At 47.1% G+C, this 22,025-nt stretch overlaps 1 protein-coding gene across 3 annotated transcripts in view; it reads left to right on the forward strand.

Moving 5' to 3' along the window:
• Window positions 1-19,148, forward strand: part of Kcnj15 (potassium inwardly rectifying channel subfamily J member 15) — a 35,293-nt gene extending 16,145 nt beyond the window's left edge. Inside the window, exons 1-2 of one of the 3 annotated variants that reach the window (XM_090349306.1) lie at window positions 4,355-4,441; window positions 17,766-19,148. In XM_090349306.1, coding sequence (XP_090205432.1) covers window positions 4,396-4,441; window positions 17,766-18,913 — 1,194 coding nt within the window. In that variant the 5' untranslated portion in view covers window positions 4,355-4,395 and the 3' untranslated portion in view covers window positions 18,914-19,148. Of the gene's footprint in view, window positions 1-4,354; window positions 4,442-14,891; window positions 14,945-17,765 lie in introns of those variants that run through there. The other 2 variants (XM_090349308.1, XM_090349307.1) reach the window with 2 other exon arrangements.
• The last annotated feature ends 2,877 nt before the right edge of the window (window positions 19,149-22,025 follow it).

Raw genomic sequence — 22,025 nt, forward strand, 5'->3', positions numbered from 1 at the left:
CTCGTGAGTCACAGTGCCGAGATCCGCTCAGCTTCCAAGAGGGTCTGAGTCAGACAGATAAAAAAACATCATTCTTAACCCAAAGGATTTCAACACCGTGATCACTCGTTTCCCACAGAGACAGAACGAGGTGCCGGTATAAATCATTTCCAGAGAACAATTCAGAAAACTTCCCGCACACAGAAACCACTCACATAGTCAGAGCCGTGCCTAATGCATTCAGGTTTTTTTTTAAATTTATGGATTACTGTTACTCCATTTATTGATTCATTAGTTGGCTCATCTCTAGAGCCATGAGTCATAAAAGTGTTGTGGGAGCCCTTGTTGTGAGCCATGAAGCAGATGGGCAGTCTGTGCCCTCCCTCAGAGGGCTGGCCTTCTGCTGCGGTGGTAAGGATGTTGCTGAGACACTCACTCTCTAGGGAGACAAGGAGGGACTTTTCAGTGAACCTGTGGTAGGGGTCAGCCCCTGGGATCACCTGGAGGACTCTCATATCTGACCCGGGGGCTTTGCAAGTCCTGGATACAGGTAGAAAGGGATGAGGTCACTGGGCTGGGTGTGGGGCCATGAAAGCAGCAGCTGCTCCTTGAAGAGAGGGTGGCACAGGAGAAAGCTCCTGCTCAAACACATCTTCTTCTCATCATGTCCTGGGCACCCACTCAAATACTGCTTCTTCCCATCATGCCCTGGACACCCACTCAGCCAACGAGCACAGCAGAGGGGGCACATGCACAAGCCATCCAACAACCAGACCTCAGCTCTAGGGAGACCTGGGTGGGTTTCCTTGCTTTCTTTCACGCCTTTCACTTGCAAATAAACTTCTGTTTACCTCAGGGGGAGAGCATGAGGCTTTGGCTCCTGGGAGACAGGGCCATGGAGCTGGGCCTTGAAGGTCCATCCGTAACAAGGATGTAGAGGGAAGATGACTCGGGCCTGGGAACTGCCCAGAACAGCACAGATAGCTCACAGCCTGCACGTTCTGCCTCTGAAGACTCAGTCAAGAAAGAGCAGAGAGTATTTGAGGGAGGAAGAAAGTGACAGAAAACTCCAAAGAGCCAGGTGTGAGTGTGGCACCCATCAGTCACTGTGCTGGGTGCACACAGAGGGCAAGGTGGGCAGCTGTGGCCTGCAGTGCTCTGCACAGGCTGAGCTCACACTCCCATGTCCTCATCAAAAACTAGGTAGTTACAGCTAAGACACCTGCCTCCGTTCTAGACACATGCAGACTTTGTTCCCTGTCACAATTCCCTCCGCCATACAGTGTGGTGGTTATTTCCATGGCATTTGCCTTGTGTTACATAGGACAGCAAAGCTAGAGATACTGTACCTGTTGTGTAGGACTTGAGTACCTGAGCACCTACAGGGCTATCAGAACCAGTCCTGCAGGTACAGGGGACAGATACACGGTGTTCTGAGCCAGGGGTGCAGACAGGAGAGAGGTGGCAGCTTCAAGATCCTGTGGCCAACTTGAAATGACTGACCATCCTTTGACACCTTACCTGCTGCACCCCAGGAGAAGGCAATGATGTGGGAGCAGGTGTCTGTGGGTATCACAGGGAGTCGGTTGTCGGTTGAGCAGTTATAAGCAAGACTTGAGATGGACACGTGAGTCCAGGATTCATGGGGACTGGAGGTGGTCTCGGATGCCACGTGGGTAGATACAGGACGAGAGCGCGTATGTCCAGTGAGAAGCTCATAGTGTGAGATAGGGAGCCTGGGCAATTCCAGGAAAGACTGGCAGTGGAGAGAGAGCCTGCAAATGTGCCAGTGTGCTGCCCTGCTGTGGGAGCCCACGGGGTGTGGACTAGGTACATTGCTGAGCTGCTGCTAGTAGCTGACCAGTGAGGTGTTGGCAGAGGAGTTAGTTCTTTGGCTGAAGTGTGACGACAGGCCATGAGGAAATGAAGTCAGGGGTTGTCTTGTTCTCTTTGAAGGTCTCTACACTGTTGGTTCTTCTTCAAGGTTCACCTTTATGGGGAAAAGAATCAAAACACCTGCAGGACAAGGGTTTTGCTGTCTCATTTCACGGGTGGATTCACTAAGGAATCCAAGGAAGAATGCTAGGTACTGATCAACAAGGTGTTACAGTTGATGGTCTTTCTTCCTTCTTGTACTCAAATACTCTGGCCACATTCTCCCAGACATCAAACTGGCTAGATGGCTAAGTCTTAGCCAGCTGCCTCAGCCAGGCCCTAGAAAAGCCTTCAGAGGAAGAGTCTGTCTGACTCAACCATATAGTATGTTACGTTAGCACCAGTTCCACAGCACCAAGGATGTAGTACTTAAGCATTACATTGACAAGCACTCAGGCCTGCTCTACTGCGAGTGACTTCAAAATGGTGCTAAGGTATAGTGTCCTTTTTTGATATAGACCAAAAAAGCTTTAGGAAAGTTGTAATTGAATGCAAAACCATGAATTACTTGGGGAGTCCTGTGAATTAATATTCATTTTAGGGCCTGCTGGGTACCAGCCGTTCGTGCCTGTAATCCTAGTAACCCAGAAGACTGAGATCTGAGGGTTGTGGTTCAAATACAGCCTGAGCAGAAACGTCTGTGAGAAAAGTCTCCAATTAACCACCCAAACTAAGCCAGAAGTGGAGCTGCGTCTCAAGTGGTAGAGTGCTAGCCTTGAACAGGAAAAGCTCAGGGGGAGTGCCCAGGTCTTAAGTTCATGCTCTAGGACACACACACACACACACACACACACACACACACACACACACACACCATGGGGTGTGGACCGAGTCCTGACTCCACCGCCCTCCCCCTTCCCCCCAGGGCCAGCCCCCAGAAGCTGTGACCTGAGGGTTCAGCACCTTGGTTTCCAGCTGTGCTTCCCAGAAGGGAAGTTTCCAGATGACCACCAACCTCTGGGAAAGAGCTGCTGACAGCAGGGTTGTTTCCGAGCGCTGGGTGGTGATTTATAAATGCTCTTTGCCTGGTTTCTCATGAGGTCAGTGTGAGTTTCTGGCCAAGTCCCCCTTTGCCACAAGCCTAGGTGAGAGAAGGCAACCCCACATTCCACCCCACCCGCCACTGACGGCTACCCCCGGACAGGTGCTGGTTAGGGCGGCCTCAGGAGGCTCGACAACACAGTTTCCTGGGTCACTTCTGCACCCTGTGTCGGGAGGCAGATAAAGAGCCCACAGCTCCTCGAGGGGCCTCACTGGCATTCTGAGTGTCCCCGGGGCCTGCCCCCTCTCCATCACCTGTGGGCCTCATTAGAAATGCCATCTGTCTCAGACCTCGGCTCAGAACCAGTTGCTCCTATTTTAAACAACCACCTGGCAGTGGGTATGTATGATAAAGTTTGATAAGCATTGATCTAAAGCATGAATTCAAGTATTTATAACCCTTCTTTTCTCCCTGACACAGAAAACTACTTAGGAGCATATGGGTAATAATACAGATTCAATCTGAACCAATTCAGTACAAATGTACATTGAAAGTATACAGTGTATTATTTATAAGGACCAAGAATAAGCTAAATTGGAACAATCCTGTTATTTTGTTACTCTACCCACTTGGGCTATGGCTGAGCAAAGGAGGGAAACTGAGGTCAGAAGGGGCTTACAGGACACAGCGACACGGGCCTTGTAGGAAGCAAGGCACTCACAGAAGCAGTTCCCTGGCTCAAAGGAACTGTATTTAGGCTTGTGGTTTTTATTGTTTTCATCAGTTTGAGAAATACGAGCCAATTTTGTCTTCAAAGTGAGATACTAAAGAACATGCTTTGAGTTCTGAATCAAATTAAGACGTCTGAATCATCATTTCTTGTTTGATCATTCCAGTCTGTGAAATACCTTCAACTTTGTGCCTAGAGAGATCTAGAACATTGTGGATGGTATCTTTTAATGAACTGCTGTGGCTGTGAACCCAGAGGGCTCTGTGTCTTAAACAGCATCTGTGCCTTACCTGGTCCTTCTTCAACCATGGGGTCTCTACAAAGGCCAGGGCCTTGTGTTCAGCATTAGAGGTTGAAAGCTGAATTCAACCCCCTCAGTCCGTCTCTGAAGGGGAAAGGCAAATTATAAAACAAATCATGGCAGCATCAGGTTAAATGTTGTCATGAGGTGAGGCAAGAATCACGTTTGGAAGGCAGAAGAGAGAAGCAAGAAGAACTTTATCTGGAAGCAGAGGTGGTATTTCAGCTGGGCCTTGAGGTATGAGTAGGAGTTTGCCAGAAGGCAGAGGGCCAAGAAAATGTGAAATGAGGGGACTTGCCCAAGCACAGGTGAAGGGATCTGCTTTGTCAGCAGACTCTTCCCGGGGAAGTACAAACTCCTCATCCCATGAAAGGAAGCTGTAAGCGAATGTGGAATGGTCCCGCAGCCAGCTCACTGCAGCCAGGCGGCTGAGTCTGTACGAGAAGGTAGCTGTGAGTAAATGATTTCATGGAATTGGCCGGGGCAGTGTGTGGAAATTTTCTCAGTGAACACTGTAAGTAATTCTCATTTACAGTAAAATCTGGAATGTTTGAGAACGATCTGTGCTAGGGAAATTAAATTTTCAGATTAAGTGCCTAAAAATGGAAAGTCTGGTTGAAAACCCTCCTAATTTTGTTTTCCTTTGGAGAGAGAACTGCAGTTTTCTTTCTAGAGGCTTTTTTTCTTTAAATCACCTCAAGACAGATACAAAAAAGGGATGAACTGAAGATCCAGCTCTGAACAGTTTGCCATTTACTTTGTTATATGTCACCAATGTACGTGCTTATACTCGATTTAGTTATTTTGCCAGTTCTGGGGCTTAATGTGTAGGCCTTGTGTTTTGACTCTGATTTTGTGGTGCTCTATCACCTGAGCCATGTTCCAAGTTCTAGGCTTTTGCTGGCTAATTGGAAATGAATCTCTTGTGATTTGTGTGCCTGAGGCACAGTTCTCAGCTCTCAGCCTCCTGAGCAGCTAGGACTACAGGTATGAGCTCTCCACGCGCGCACACATGGCTAATGGCTTCTTATACGTTCTTCCAAGTAACTTTTTTTTTTTTTTACCAGAAAGAGAATCCATTCAAAACTATCCATTATCAAACTCCACCCTTGCCCCCAAATGATGTCAGATTACTCTATCAGATGCGCGGTTGAAGCTGTTTATTTCTGCCCACTTGTTTCTTCACCTGATCTTTCTTGTTATTTGGTGTTTTTTGTTTCTTGGTCTCACTGCTCCACTTTGGTCTTATCTGCCATTATTTCTACTCTGCCTGACCGCACAGCTTGCTCTGGGTGGTTCTAGTGTTTTCCTGTCCAGGGGAAAGTCCACCGCTGTCATGGTTCAGTTCTTCTTGTGGACAGTGAGTGCTGATGGCCCCCTTGGCTCATGGCCCTCTCTGTGGCATGCCGGTCTGTTGTCCCTGCATAGGGGATCCCACACTTCCCAGCCTCAGCTCGATCCTACCCCAGGTCCATGCTGTTTCTGCATCCCACTTCTGTGTAAGACAGAGCCCTGTCCAGATTCACCATTCATTTAGTCCACCTACAAGTCTAGCCATATGGGGACCATCTCCATAACCACCTCATTTGGCATCATGTTGGAGACTCTAATGCATCACCTCCACCCCCACCTGTCAGAGGTACCTGCTGACCCTGCAGGACACAGGAGTCCTAGCCCGGCTTCCCTCGGCTGCTGGCTCCACCCTCATCCTCGCACCAACATCAGGGATTCCCCCCTCCATCGCTGACTGACCACTAAACGAACCCTTAGCACCCAGCTCTTCTTTTTCCAGTCTGTGCCCCATAGTGCCCAGTCCATTCCCATGAACAAGCCAGCTCAATGCTCTTTCCTTTGAGTAGCCGCCCTGAGACGTTCCTGTTCTCTTAGGATGACAACAGCGACTCTCTATCAGCCCATAGCAGTTGGCAAAGGTGTAGTTCTGTCTTCTCCCACTCCCCGCACCCTCCCTCCCCATCTTCTAGGTGGAGTCTTCCTCACTTCCTGGAGGGGCCAGGTTCCATGCCAACCCCCCTCCTCCAGCATTTGAGAATGCTATGCATTCCTTTCCCTGACACTTACCTGGTTTACCTTCTCACCTGCCTTTCCATCTCAAGGCCACCTTCTCAGAAAAGTCTTCCTGGAACTCCACATGCGAACATGTCCCCCACCCACAGTCTGGTCTGCCCTTGGCCTTGACTTTCTCCCTAGATTTGCCCACTGATATCTTTCTATCAGTTGCCTGATGATTTCTGCTAGGCCTCTTTTCCTCACCAACTTCTACACTACCTGAGAGCTAGGACTCTACTAATTGCTGGGCGCCAATTCTCCACACAACACTTAACAGATCAGAGGGGCACAATAAATTCGTGGCACAGATGAGTAAATGTTGAAGTGTTGAAATATCTTTTCAGCCTTTTCATGTGTTCTGAACCATGTCTATATAAACACTGGAGAGAGTTTTGTGGCTTTTATGAGAATGTGGTGGGGTCAGAATAGAATTGTCTGTTATTCCTCTGTGGTCAGTGACATCTCTTCTTCTTGATCAGGTGTGTTCTGGGTTTTGTTTGTTGTAAGCCTGTGATGACACTAGCTGACTCTTGGAAATAAATGGTATGAGCAGAATTCCCTTGCTGGTTTTGTTTGTCTGTTGTGTGCTGGAACTGAGCTTTCCTATCAAGGGCAGTGGCTGCGCAGCAGAGGCAAATGCCTGCCAGGCTCACAAGTAGCCGGTTTTCCCCTGGAGGTGTTCAGGACTTGTCTTATTAGCAGTGGGAGCCCTTGGTGGGACTTATAGAGGGCAATGTGGTCTAAGTCGGTAGTGGGCTTGAACTCTGGGCCTGGTTGCTGTCCTTGAGCTGTTCAGCTCTAAAGCTAGTGTTCTACCACTTGAGCCACAGCACCACTTTTGGTCTGCTCTGTGTATGTGGTACCAAACCCAGGGCTTGGTGCATGTTAGGCGAGTACTCCACCACCAAGCCACACTCCTGGCCCCCACCAGTCCATTTTAAAGGACCATAATGAAAACCATTTTTAAATGGATGGGATCCCTTGAACTAAAATCTTAGGAAGAAAGAATGAAAGAAAGAAAAAAAAGAAAGAAAGAAAGAAAGAAAGAAAGGAAGGAAGAAAGAAAGAGAGAAAGAAAGAGTAGCTTATTAGCTTCCCTGCCCCCACCCACATACCCAGAACCTACAGGAAATGTTGCACCCCCTCCCACAATGGTGGAATTTGTTTTGGAGTTCCTCCTCTTAGGGATCTCCTAAAATGCTATCCCTGAGTTAAAAACCCAGTTTTTATATGCTCTGGCCTCTGAGCTGTTCTAGAGCATGAATGTATCACTCCTGTAAGATAGCAGAGTTAGCAAATAAAAACATAGCAGCACTGTCCCCTGTCTCTCTCTCCCTCTCTCCCTCTCTCCCTCTCCCTCTTCCTCTCTCCACATGTGAGGCATTTAGAAAGACAGAGGAGGTACACATGAGCCTTTGCATTCAGGGAAATAGCAAATGATCTTTAGTGTAGGCATATAGCATTACTGAATGGGACACTAGACATTTTGTACTACACCTGGCAGGTCTAATGGCACATAAATCGGGCCGATAAGTCCCCACCTAATGAAGTACAGATGCCTCTGATGTGTTTTCTTGTACTGTTTACTGATGGAGATCTGCTAGGTCTGAGATTTTGATTGAATGTGAAGGTATTTTGAAATCTGAAAATGTCTTATTATCACTCAGCGATCACAAGCGTATATGTTTTCAACTTTAGGACAAGCAAACAACTCAGAAATGTTACCAGTCCTTCAAGTCAGTTAACCACAATGTAAGAATTGTGGTGGACTCCGGTTCTCCCTGAAGCCTGAGAGATCCAGTTGCTCTATCAGAGACATGTGGTCAAAGTTTAGGCTGACAGGGAGACGAGGTTGGGAAACTTTTTGATCCTGGTCTTGTTTAATAGCTTGATTTTCCAAATCAGACCACAGTCCTGATTTTCTTCGCCTGGAATGAGCTTCCTACGAAGGATAAAAATGATCATGAAAATCAACAAGGAGACCGCAGGTGTATCACACAAAAGAGCATTAATTACCAGCTCAGTGCTGTGGAGGAAAGGTTCCAAATCTGTTTTTAAACAAAAGTAGAAACACCAGGAAACTGGAAAATCAAGCTGGCTGGAGGTTGGTACCCATGTATATGGTGCATTTCCTGTGATTCTCCGCCTGCACCTCACTGTGGAGGGAAGAGGGGATGTAGCCTAGGAAAGATTCATGTGAGTGAGGAAAGGTGCTAGATTCAATGAGAGATTTATGTAGGGGAAAAAAATCCATCACACAACTTCCCCAGCTCAAGAAGACAGGCATCAATGAAAACGCCTATCTGTTATTAATGAGAACGGTCATTCTTGCTTGCTTGGCTCTGTCTCTTTTTGTCAGGCTGTGACTGTGCTCAGTCTGAAGTTTCATGAAAGAAAATACACTAAATAGAACCCTTATTTTCCTTGCAAGGACTAACTGCAAACACCATCTCCTTCTCCTCTCTCTGACTAGCTCTAGCGTGTTACAGCCAAATAAAGCCGCATGGTCTGCATTCATTCCCATTTGCTTGACCAAACGGCACTGGGTTGTGCCACCTTCTTCTGTGGGTATGAATTATCCAGCCAAGAACAGAAAGCAAGACTCTGGGAGAGCCAGTTGTGAAAATGTATTCCCTGAAGGGAACACTTAGGCCAGCATGCTTGGGGGTGTGGGGGGGGGGAGCTAACACAACACCATTCTCCTTGTTTTTTTTCCTCCAGACATAAATTTTCCTGTTTTACCAATCATCTTATAACAATGCACATCCTAGCCACGCTGTGATTAAAGAGGAGAAAATGCTTATTACCCAAGTTCCTCACATGTTGAAGCAGGACAGACGAAGGGTGGTAAACCAAAGGAAATTCCCATCTGCCCTTAGCTGCTGCGTATTCTTACACTATAGGAAAGTTAACTGTTATTAAGGAATAATGTTCAGCTCAAGTTGGTCACTCGTAACAACAGACAGATGTATAATGTTATATTTGGTTTAGGCAGTCCTGTCCCAAACAAAGGGCCTGAAATTAAACTGTCTTTACAAAAATATTCAGCAAATGATATCTCTGACTTATTCCAGTGCTCAGATTTTTTTTTTGCCATGGGAAATGGAAAAATGAGTCTTCTGTTGAACTCCGTATGTGTTTAAACTTGTCTTTGCTGAGTAGAGAAGGGTTGATGCTGTATGGAATGAAAAAACAAAACAATCTGAATGGAGGAGTAAGGGTGTAACTATGCAAACCACATTGAACGACGGAAAGAACTATTTTTTTCAGTACTTATGGAATTTGAAACAATAATAATGGAATGGAAACACAGGGAAAAGGCTAAATGGTTGATTGCAGAAGTAAACTGGATCAGTAGATGCTCACATGTAATGTGAAATGTGGGACTGTCTTTATAGGAAACTTCATTGCTCTTGAGATGTCTGATAGAGTAAAAAACCTCTAGTTCACTGAGCCCTATGAAGCCACATAATCCTTTGGGATAGTAAATTCTTCTTAACACACAAGGTTTGGGGAGATAGATTCTCAGTCCCTCATGTGTGGACCTGAGAATGTGCATTTCTAAGGTGCTTTCCCCCAAGCCAGGCTGGTGCTGTTGGGTGGGGGAAGGACCACTCTTCATCTCTTCAGGATCCAGTGAGATGAACTTTTCCTATCCACATCTCACAACAACAGAGCAACTTGTGTCCACTAAAAGATTTGGAATCACAAAGGCTTTTATCAGCTATAGTCCTGTAATTGGCTCACGAAACCTGAACAAATGCTCCCTCTCTTGAGGTTACCTTTCTCTTACGTAGAAAGTGTAGATTTGAGACCAGATAAGCACCTCTTAAAATACTTCTAGAAGCTGCCAGGTGGCTCACACCTAAAAGTCTAGCCACACAGGAGTCTAAATACTGAAGTTCAAAGCCCGCCAAGGCAGGAAAGTCCATGAGACTTTTATCTCCAATAAACAACTCAAAAAGCTGGAAGTAGAGCTGTGAATTAAGTGGCAGAGTGCCAGCTTTGGGCAAAAGAAGCCCAGAGACAGCACTCAGGGAGTTTAAGCCCATAACTGGCATTCAAAAAAATTCCAGGGCCGGGAGTTTGGCCTAGTGGTCGAGTGCTTGCCTAGCATGCTCAATGACCCAGGTTCAATTCCTCAGTACCACATACACAGAAAAAAAGCCAGAAATGGTGCTGTGGCTCATGTGGTAGAGCTCTAGCCTTGAGAAATCCCAAGGACAGTGCCCAGGCCCTGAGTTCAAGCCCCAGGACTGGCAAAAAAAAAAAAACCAACAACATTCCAAATGTTACATTCAGGTCGAGGGTCTCTCTATAATGACATAAGTTTGTAGGACTTTCGACAATCTGTGATATGTGGGTGTACAATGTGGGCCAGAGGACTTAATGTGGTCACTGGAGAACTGTAGAACTGTAGGATGAAGAACAAATCCCTTCCATTGTGCTTGTCCCATCATGCACTAGAGCATGAACCTGTGGTCCCAGCCCTGGAACCCCAGCTCCCCCCAGGCAGAGCTCTTCCCTCTCAGCCAGAATTCGGAGGACAGGACCCTAGGTTAGATCCATCATTCAAGGAACAGATGCAGCAGTTTTGCTTCAAGCCCCCAGACAATATGTTTGAGCTTCTCTTCTTGAGGGATGTTGCCAAAAATACCCCTAATCCTGGCAGGTACCATCCATGCGCATTCAACCCCAGCATGTGTCCTCTCTTTCCACCCCACAGCCCATGCTCGTTTTCCCCATATTCTCTGTAACTCATTTAGTGCTGGGTTTCCAGAGATGGAACGTTCTCAGGACTCATACATGAAACACCATCTGGGAACTTGAACGTGGGGCCCCCTGGCCCACACTGATGCTGCTGAGCTCGACACTATAATAAAGAGAGATTTTCCTTCATAGGCAGCCCTCTCCATGATTCTGCCCCCACCCCGAAATGGAACAAGAAGAGGAGGGTGAGAGGGACCACAGGCAAGATGAGCAACTTAGACACACCAGACAGGATTCTTATCTGGAATATGGGAATGATAGTTGTTTCTATCTCAGAATTGACGTGGTGAGTAAATTAATATAGACTGCTCTGTGGGAGGCCTGCCATTGAATTGGTAATTGAGCAACCATAGCTAGTGATTCTGCAGTGAGCATGCAGTGGTCACTTGCATGAAAGGCAAGGGTGCCCCGAGTTAGTTGCAATGTGCAGACAGGCACATTGCAGGCAAGAGGCAGACTGATCTGGTTTGCTCACTCATTGCCTTTGTGAGTTTCTCTAAGTTTAATTTCCTCATTTACAAACTAGAGAAAGTTCTTTTTCAGTAAGAGAAGGATTAGATTTAAAAAAAATAACTTTTGTCATTGTTTTGGAGAGTTCATGATCCCTTCCAGTTGTCCCTACAGGAATGAAAGCAGTCAATGACATCAAGGTACTAGTTGGAAGGCTGCTTTCCTTCTAGCCATCCTCAGTCATCAGTGCCTGAGGGACAGAGTGAGTTGGCAGAAGGTAAGTGTAATTTCCCCCAAGAGATTAAAAAAAACAAAACAAAACAGAACTACCCTTGCGATGTCCAGAGTCAGTTTTGGCCACCTTACTCTTTTCTGAGGGAGGTGTCCATGTTTAAGGCCACCTGGAAAAAGCCATCTGTGTCCGCAGCTGGCACTGGTAAAGTCAAGAAATGACATTAGAACTTCCAGACAAGCCTTTAAAGCAGATTATGGACTGAGTTTAAGAGCAGGGGAGAAATCTGTCACATGGCCAGAATCAAAGGTCCCTGAGCATGTGTTTGTGTGACAAGAGTCACAGGGTCCAAAGAAGGAAAGCTAAGCCCCACTGGGTTCATTTGCAATTACTTGTAAACCTACAAGCTCAGTGAACCCCAAACAGATTCTTGTCCAGCATTTTCATCTATTTAATATTTAAGCCTGTGTCTACTTAAAGAGAAATCCACTGCAGGTACTTCAGGATGAGAGACAAAAAGAAATCATCAGAAAAGCCATGTGTTAGAACTATTGGGTGTGTGAGAAAGATTTTTAAGCAACTTTTCTTACAAACAGGAAGTTCTGTTTTCTCGGAGCTTGGATATTCTCATTTTAGCCCGGTGAAGTGAAGATACCATTTCATTCCCATCTCCTTCCTTCAGGTCTCACTGCCCCTTTGAGGATACAAGGAATGAGGTCATTTGAGATCTGGTTGAAAAACTCCATTTTGGGGAGTTACTGCTGTTCCCCTGTGGAGTCTCCCTGTCCCCGACCCTGATCATTTTCTGCAAATGAAAGTGCCACCACAGAGCACAGAGGGGAAAGCTCCTGGGAAAAACAAATTGGAAGCTTCCCACAGAGCGCTAAGGTCTCTATGTTTTGCTAACTAAGAGGAAAGTATTTTTTTTTCTTAAGCTGTTTTTTTCCCCTTTAAAAAAAAAATCATCCATTTGACAAATGAAGAATCCTATTTTTGAGATGGCAGGGGGTGGGTGTGGGCAAGGAGGTATAACCAGGTATTAACTAGCAAAAGTAATGAGTAAAGATGTATTGCAGGATGGCGTACAGGGCCTGTAATCACAGCCTCTTGGGAGGCAGAGGAAGGAGGGGTCATGGTTTATGGCAAACCTAAAGCAAAATGTCACCAAGCTTCCATGTCAAACAACAAGCCAGACTTGTATTCCCAGCTATGCACGAGCTAGAAGTAGGAAAATCACACTCCATGGCTGTTTTGGGCAAACAGTATGAGACCCTATATAGAAAAACAAAGTAACAATCCTAAAGGATATAGTTTCAGTGGTAGATTGCCTGCCACTTGCCTAGCAAACATAAATGTGGCCTTGTTCAAAATCCAGTATGACCCTCCCCTAGAAAAAAACAAAATCAACAATTATTTGTGGGAATTTCTCTGTGCTTAAATTTAGCTAGAATTATATATTATTTTATATATAGGTGACCTCAAATGAAATTAATATATTCATTTATTTAGTGTAAATTTGACAAGCCTTTGTATTTACATATTCCATAAGCTACTTATATGAAATTGAAATCATAAATATACATATTATAGTTATCATCACATTTTCCATATATTCCTGCTTTCAAAACAAATCCACGGGGTGCCAGTGGCTCCCGCCTGTAATCCTAGCTACTCAGGAGGCTGAGATCTGGGGATCATGGTTCAAAGCCAACCCGGGAAGAAAAATCACTCTGAGACTCTTATCTCCAATTAACTACCAGAAAAGCAGAAGTAGAACTGTGGCTCAAAGTGGTAGAGTGCTAGCCTTGAGCAAAAGAGCTCAGGGATAGTGCCCTGAGTTCAAGTACAAAGACTGATGAAAAAAATAAAATTCATTGCCGTGGATGTCACTAGGAGACATCCACCTGTAAAGACTTGGAGCACACATTCCTAGAGGTGACAGCAGGCGTCGCAGGGCTGAAGCAATGACGTGAGTTAAGGATATTAAAGGGAAGAGAGGGATGGGGGACCCTGACCAGTCATTGGTATGCTGGGTGCAGAGCAGACGCAACAGTGTGAGCTGGAAATGCCTCCTGCTCCACCTGGCACAGCATGATGGATGAGAAACTCCAGACCTACCCGTGGCCCTACCTGGCTGATCCTGAGTTCTTCTGTCCGGCCTTCATGCTGTGTTTGGTTTCCTTGCTCCTCGGTTTGATTCTTAGGACAGCCTCTTAGACAGAATACTCCCCTGCGGCGGTGAAGGGATGAAGGACTCCTGTTCCATCTACCCGCTCTCACTGCTTCATCTCCAACCCCTTTCACACAGCTCTTCCACTAATCTCCACGTAGCTTAGGCCCCTATTCAATGTGCATACTCGTTAGTCCAGTTTTTTCTGAAATGTGTGTGGTTTCTTCCCATTGTCTCCAGAAAACACATGCAGAGGTGCTAAAGTCCACTATCCCATGCATCGTGTATTGGCTTGAAGTGGGACAGGGTACTGTTGACCTTCGCTCAGTCAGTTCAAGGACTTCCGTGATGATACTGCCATTTTGAGAATGACAATTCCAACCAAACTAGAGAACTGAGTTTTCTTTCTGGAAACTAAAGAAAACTGGATGTGGGTCATATGGCATATTGCTTATCTGGAGAACTTGGAAATGAGAGAACAACTTTCCTCTTTTTAACTTTCAGAAGTAGTAACGTGATGATATATAAAACTGGAGAGTTAATCAACAAAACTAAGCCTTCTTCAAAGAAGACTGCTAAAGAACACAGTACGGAGAATTGAGATTACTGTGAATGCACAGGATGGACGTAAATACCAGAGAAGGAGGGGAGTGAGGTGAAGGATGTCGGGCAGAACGTTGGCTTTCATGCAGCAGCAGGGAATGAGCTGATGGCCAGATAGCACCAAAGCCTTTGGCCTCTGCTCGTTCCCAGCTACTAATACTCAGCCCGTGCTCTGTGTGGCAGGCGTGTGTCCATCAGGGGTCAGAGCTGACAGCCCTCTCCATACTACCTTCTGACTCACCACGCGTTTCCACAGGCACTAGAACTATTCTGGACTCTTCCCTTCCGATGCTCACTGTTTACTTCCTCTGCACTTCCCCTTCCGACCTCGGTTCACTGAAGCAGCCTGGCCTCTGTGGGGCGGGTTCGCCTTCCCTCTGCCCCCTCTCCTCTCCCAAGCCTTTTGTCAATGAGCTCCCTCCAGGGGCTGGATTCTTGATGAGGATCATGGTGGTGGCTTCGGTTTCGTTCTTGGACGTACTGAGCCTTTCTCCTGCTCTGGGCACCATGCCAGATGGCCAGGAAGCCAAAGGTAAATGCCACCGCCTTAACCCTTAGGGAATTGCCAGGAGCCAGATCTGCTGGTGTTTTCTCACTACCTGGGAACAAACAGCACATGCCCCAGCTTCTGGCAGGCGGGAGCAGAGTCCTGTGGTAGCCAGGTGGGTGAAGGAGAGCCAGGAAACCATCCCTGCACTGACGGAGACTCCTGCCCCTGACTGCGGGTGAGTGACCCGGTAGTGAAGGGTTTTTAGGCAGAGGGCACACAGGGAAGGGACAGGGAGGCCAGAGGGGCTGGTGGACACCTGCTCTCTCATGTAGAAACTGTAGCTGTCATTTGGTGACTTGTGTCACCAAACCCTGATGTTGCCCCTAACCCCAGCCCCCAGAGGGGGTCTGCAGCCAGCCAGAACTCAGCAGAAAGTTGAGCAGGGAGCTTATCCCAGGCCTGAGTTGCAGGACAGAGTAAAACACAGCCCTGTGGTGGTGACTGCCTAGAAGTGACACCCAGGTTTCCAGACTCTTCAGAGGACAGAGTGGGAGATGGTTAGGGGGCTGCTGGCGTCCCCAGGACATTTGAGTATCATTCATACTTAAGAACTAAGTTTCTGTTTGTATTTCGGTGCTTTATTATATGTACTTTCCCCAGCACGATGTTTTTTAAAAAATGAATGTACATGCAGTTACTTGTACTGGAGCTCCGTGTGTCTTTGGCAGAGCTCGCGTTGCCAGCGTGTCTGGACTCTGGGCGGGCCAGCACCGGTGCTCTTCCCTGTGGCTGCCTGCTGCCTCTGAGAAGCTGCTGCAGGCCAGACAACGAAGGCTCTGCCCACTGTTCTATCCTGCCATTTCCTTCCGAATGGACCCCGCAAAAGAATAGGACTTCTGAGTAACCCGCAGCTCTTCCTCCTGATGAATACTTTTTAAAAACTGTCTTTCCAAGAATAAGAGAAAAGTCCCTTGAAAGGAGCGATCCACAAATGATGCTCCCTTCACAACGTGGGCCCGCTGACCCACATGCTGGAGGATTCGTTTCAGAATTTTTATTGAGATAATGTCCCTGTCACAGAAAAGACTACTATGTCAATCATAAACCACAATATGTTCACTCCTCTAAAACAAATTCTTACAGCCAGGCCTATAATCCTAGCTACTCAGGAGGCTGAGATCTGAGGATCAAGGTTCAAAGCCAGCCCAGGCACAAAAGTACCTGAGACTCTTATCTCCAATTAACCTCTAAAAAATGGGAAGTGGGGCTTGGCTCAAGGGTAGGGTGGTAGCCTTGAGCTGAAGAGCTCAGGGACAATGCCCAGGCTGAGTTCAAGCCCCATGACCCGCCCCCCCCCAAAAAAAATTCTTACAATACCAGTGAGCTGAGAAAAAAACAAAACAAAACCAACCACATCAGTCGGGAAGGTTGCTCTTTAGTCGCTCCCATCAGCTCTTCCAAGGAGTGCAAGGCAGTCTGCCTCTGCCACCAGGCAGATGCTGGGGGGCCGGGGGTTGTCACAGACAGCTCGTCCTGGCTGTTGTCTCCTGGGTTGAGCCAGGACCCAGCGTTATCACTTGGTAGGTTTTCATTGCTCCAGTGTTAGATGTTTACCCTTCCTTGCTTGCCTTCCCATGTGTTCTTCCAGATGAAACCACCCTCCTTTCTACGACTTCTCCCCTCACCTGAAGGGTAAGGAAGGGTTTTCATGACAGCCCTGAATTGCCATCGGGTGCAATTTTCTTTCTTTCTTTTTTCTTTTTTTTTTGTGGGTCATGGGGCTTGAACTCAGCCTTAGCACTGTCCCTGAGTTCTACAGCTCAAGGCTACCACCCTACCCTTGAGCCATAGCCCCATTTTCCGTTTTCTAGAGGTTAACTGGAGATAAGAGTCTCAGGTCCTTTTGTGCCTGGGCTGGCGTTGAACCTTGATCCTCAGCTCTCAGCCTCCTGAGTAGTTAGGATGACAGGCGTGAGCCACCACAACCAGCTTTGGGAGCAATTTTCTAAGAATAACCATTACAGCAGTCCAGCCATTAAGAAAGCTTAATTCATTGCTCTCAGAGTGGTTTGTGTTGTTTGGTCATTCAATTTTCCCCAGATGTGCTCAGGAACTAAGAGAGATCACCAACACAAAATCATGCATTAGATTGGAGTGAAAAATGGCTTCAGAGAATATTATACAAATGGCAGCACTAAAAAAATCTAAAAATTTACTCATACTATTTGAGCTTTAAAGATTTATACTAATAGTCCCCATTACCATACAAGAACTATCTTGTGGATGATAGATCTTAATTATGTCAGCTCTGGACCTGAGTTTGATCACAGAGATTTAAAAAAAAATTCTGTAGTAGGAAATTATGAGAGCTGAAAATAAATGTATATGAATAATACTTGTGAGATATTTGCATGGCAGTATATATGATTAGGAAAGTGTGTGTGTGTGTGTGGTGCATAAGGCTCTGTAGAGGCACTTTAACTCTTAGTCATCATAGAAACTTTGAGAAGTGAGACTTATTCCCAATGGAAAGACTAAGGAGAGGAGGTCCAAAGAGACTAAATAGCTGTGGCGGGTCACACAGACCAATCATCAGACTTGTTTTTCCCAGCTCATAGTCTTCTTTCTCCCTTCTGACTTCTGCAGGTACAAATCGGCTAGACAGTTCTGTGTTCTAACCAGGTGCAGTTGGCCTCTGTGTTATCACGCCATGTCATGGATTCAAAGTATGAGGGGAACTTGCACCTGTACTGAACACATAAAGATGTTTTCCTTATCTTTGGGCCCTTAACCAAATAGCCTATTGAGTGTGTACATTGCCTTTGGTGACAGGAGCCAGCGGGAGAGGGTTGGTGGGGGGCAAGGGGGCTCATGTGCAAACACTGCACCACTGCACCACTTTATATGACAGCCTGTGTCCACAGATCTGCCCAGTCCCTGTCCAGTCCCCAGGGCCACTGTCCACTCAGATTTGCTTCTCAGGATCGTTCCTGTCTTATCGTCCAGTGGCTGGCTACACGTGACACTCACGCAGCCCCCTCCGGCTCTCTCCTCAGGTGGTCTCAAGCACACGAGCACGGACGCCATTCACAAGGGCATGGCCAGCACTCCTCTCATGAAGCACACGGCCAACGCCGGGCTCAAGGCCCAGAGACCCCGAGTCATGTCCAAGAGCGGGCACAGCAACGTGAGGATCGACAAAGTGGACGGCATCTACTTGCTGTACCTGCAGGACCTGTGGACCACGGTGATTGACATGAAGTGGAGATACAAGCTCACGCTCTTCGCCGCCACCTTCGTGATGACCTGGTTTCTCTTTGGCGTGTTCTACTACGCCATCGCCGTCGTCCACGGCGATCTGGAGCCCAGCGAGCCCATTTCCAACCACACCCCCTGCATCATGAAGGTGGACTCTCTCACGGGGGCCTTTCTCTTCTCCCTGGAGTCCCAGACAACCATCGGCTACGGCGTCCGCTCCATCACCGAGGAGTGCCCCCATGCCATCTTCCTGTTGGTGGCCCAGCTGGTCATCACCACCTTGATCGAAATCTTCATCACGGGCACCTTCCTGGCCAAAATCGCCAGACCCAAAAAGCGTGCGGAGACCATCAAGTTCAGCCACTGCGCCGTGATCACCAAGCAGAACGGCAAGCTGTGCCTGGTGATCCAGGTGGCCAACATGAGGAAGAGCCTCCTGATCCAGTGCCAGCTGTCGGGCAAGCTCCTGCAGACCCGCGTCACCAAGGAGGGCGAGCGGATCCTCCTCAACCAGGCCACCGTCAAGTTCCACGTGGACTCCTCTTCGGAGAGCCCTTTCCTCATCTTGCCCATGACCTTCTACCACGTGCTGGATGACACCAGTCCCCTGAGGGACCTCACCCCCCAAAACCTGAAGGAGAAGGAATTCGAGCTGGTGGTTCTCCTCAACGCCACCGTGGAATCCACCAGCGCTGTCTGCCAGAGCCGCACATCTTACATCCCCGAAGAAATCCACTGGGGTTTTGAGTTTGTGCCAGTGGTCTCTCTCTCCAAAAACGGCAAGTACGTGGCCGACTTCAGTCAGTTTGAGCAGATCCGGAAGAGCCCGGATTGCACTTTTTACTGTGCAGACATTGAGAAGCAGAAACTCGAAGAGAAATACAGGCAGGAGGACCAGAGGGACCGCGAACTGCGCACCCTTTTGTTGCAGCAAAGCAATGTGTGACCTGCGGGGGGAGGGGAGGGGAGGGGGGGGACCTCGGTTGGCTGCACAGTGGAGCCACACCAGGTCACCAGCCGGCACAGTGGTGATCATGAGCGCGAAGCACGTGTGGATGCATTTGGATAAAAGTGCAGCCTGAACACCGGGGTCTGGGGGCTAAATTCACTTTTGCCTGTTTGAGGGACTTCCTTCAAAGAACTCTCCAGATCCTCGAAATTGGAGCTGCCATTCAAGGAAGAGGATGTAGGATGAGGAAAATGACATCCTACTGGGTGGATGCTGAAAACGGAAAGAAATGCATTCCTATACAAGAATAGCTGCTTGAAATAAAAGTATTTATTTGACCCAGTATCCACGGTGTTCGTGGCTGCGGATTGCAGCGTGGCTCAGTATGCATTCCGATCAAGGCCTTCCACCATATTCTTTTGATTCAAGCAGAGAAGGTGTCCCATGTCACAAGGCTGATATTGTAGCTAGTAATACCCAGGAAGAGTTGGGCATTTAGACTGCATTGACAACATACGATCGCTCCAGGCATCTTTCTCCCACGGACAAGCTGTATGGCATGACGAAAGGAACCAGGAGCAGCGGTGTGACCGGCCCAAATCCTAGTGCCACGCCAGGGTCTTGGCTGCTTCTGCTGGCTGTGGGGCTGCAGGAGCACCTTCCTAGCCAACGTAGGCTTTCTGGTCAGGCCACCACTCCCCCTGGAGCTTGCTGGGGACATAGATGAGCAGACCATAGCCCACCCTGCAGACCCAGCATCTGCATCTTGAGAAGACCCTCAGTGACGTGTGGATGGACAGGCATTGGGGAAGCTCTGCCTTGGATGTGGTTTTCCAGGTCACACGCTCACTTCCTGCGACTTTGCTGTCATCGTTGCCTAATCAATATTTCTTCCAGCTATTTTACTTCTTCCTTATTCAGAGAGCTGTCTTCCTTTGCCCCCTGAAGGAACTGGATACAATTCCAAGAGCAAATAGAGCTCTGAAGAACAGTGGCTAGTGTGGTGGTACCTCACCCGCACCCAGCTTGATGATCCTCCTTACCACAACACAAGTTTAAGGGACATGCGGCAATCTGCTGGAATGCTGCCCAGTGTAAGGCGGGGCGGGGGCAGGAGGGACAAGAGAAGCTAAGGGTAAGGAAAGTCCTACCCAGGATGGTTCTTGATGGTAGATAAAAGTCAATAACCTCACAACATGTAAAGAATGTCCTTAGTATTTAAATGCAGCTCATACAACTCAGTGTTACAGAGGTGGTGTTTGACCTCTGGCAAAATCTAGGAGTCTAGAGCCCCAGTTGTCTTCGGGGAAGGGGCTAAATGGGCTGGGGTTAGCTAAGTGCACCAAAGCTATTGCGATGCTCATTTTATTCACACCCAGATTCTGTCTCCACTCAAGTATAATGTGAGCATGCATGCACACAGGCAAGGCACACACACACACACACACACACACACACACTTGTGAACTTTTCCCCTCCTGCCCCCGCCACTCACACACACGCATTGTGCGCTCCAGTCTCTATGCACAATTATGGGAAGTATCTCTGAAAGACATTTGGAATCCACAAGGCCCTCTACCATCAGGCACATTGTTCAGCTCTGGAAGACCCTGAGCACCGGAACTTGACAAAGCTAGGGGAATCAGCTGCGTTCCGGCTGTCAGTGCACTGACGGCCTGTGACAGCATGCCGGGTCCTATCTTGATGGTGTTAGCGCATTAACCCATGCCCCTGCATTCATCAGAAAACAAGGAAATGAATCTCTGGCTTAGAACTCGATTAATCTAATGCTAGTGTAAATATAAGGGAAGTAAAGTTGTAAAGGCTTAAAGGATCATCTCAACCCACTTAAGAGAGAGCACATTTTTGTCTTTAATCAGTCATTGCATGCATAATTCTGCCTTCAGTCATTCAGGAGTGTTTTCTTGGTTTTTGTTTTTTATTTTTCTGTTGATAATTTTGTGGCAGTTTACTTTTATCATTATTCTTTTAAAAATGTTGCCTGAGTTCAAACCTCAGTACTGACAAATATAAGTAGGCATGTACAGTAGATATTAGTGTAGTTGGAGAGCCATTTTATAATTACGCTTGTGTATTCCATTGTATGTTGTGGTATCGATGACCAAGAAAATAATGTTGTGGATATGTTTACATTCTCTCTGTCACATTATTCATTATGCAGTATTTAGATTAAGGTTGATGTAAATGTGATCTTGTTCATGTATATTGGATATGATAAGGAAAAGTTAGAAACCTCTTTATGCATCTGCTTTCATTTGCACATGAAAAGCATTTGCAGACAAATCCGCAGGGATTTGTCTAATCTTCCACGAGCAACACAATAAGGAATGTCTTAGAAACCAACACATGTGGAAGTGTGTACAAGCTATTACAACACAATCGTCAACAAGTACTTCTAACGTTGTCATTGGTTTGTTCCAGACACACCTAACTATTAATACTGTGTATAAAACATCATCATTTCATTATGTTAACAAGGGATTCGAGGAGCAAATTTATTTGATCCTGTCTAGCAGTTTCATGATTGAAAAAGACGCATGCTAAATATCCAACTAAGAAGTGATCCAACTCATGGAGTTGTTATTTGGCCCCCAAAGCATTTGCTTTTGTTTGTTTTCCTGGGTTGTTTTTGCTTGTTTGTTTGAAATCAGGTCTGTCTAGTTAGCCCAAATGGGCCTCCTATCATCTTCCTCTCTCAGCTTCCTCAAGGCTGAGGTGGCCATGCCCAGTTGGGATTCTTCGTTCTGAAACATTTCCAGTGCTTTAGGCCTTCTCCTTGAGAGTGTTTGGAAATACCAGGCTGGATATGGAAAACCACAGAGCCAAGTGTAGCAGATCAATAACAGGATGGGTGATATCAACAAGGCACCTGGAAACCAAGGGCCCCACACGACCAACCTTCGTGTGCGCCAGCTGAGCCCCACCGTGAGCAGTCACACTGGGCTGGGATGGAAGGGGGAGGCGTGTAGTCATTCCCTTTGGCTCATGGATAAAATATGACAGAGAACTTCCAGAAATTCAGGCTAATGATGAGAAATATTCAATCGTGGATCAAATATTTAAGTACAGTGAACCATCTACTTTGTTT

This window comes from Megascapheus bottae, chromosome 1, assembly GCF_031878675.1.
Source record: "Megascapheus bottae isolate mThoBot1 chromosome 1, mThoBot2.hap1, whole genome shotgun sequence".
NCBI classification, from domain to species: Eukaryota; Metazoa; Chordata; class Mammalia; order Rodentia; family Geomyidae; genus Megascapheus; species Megascapheus bottae.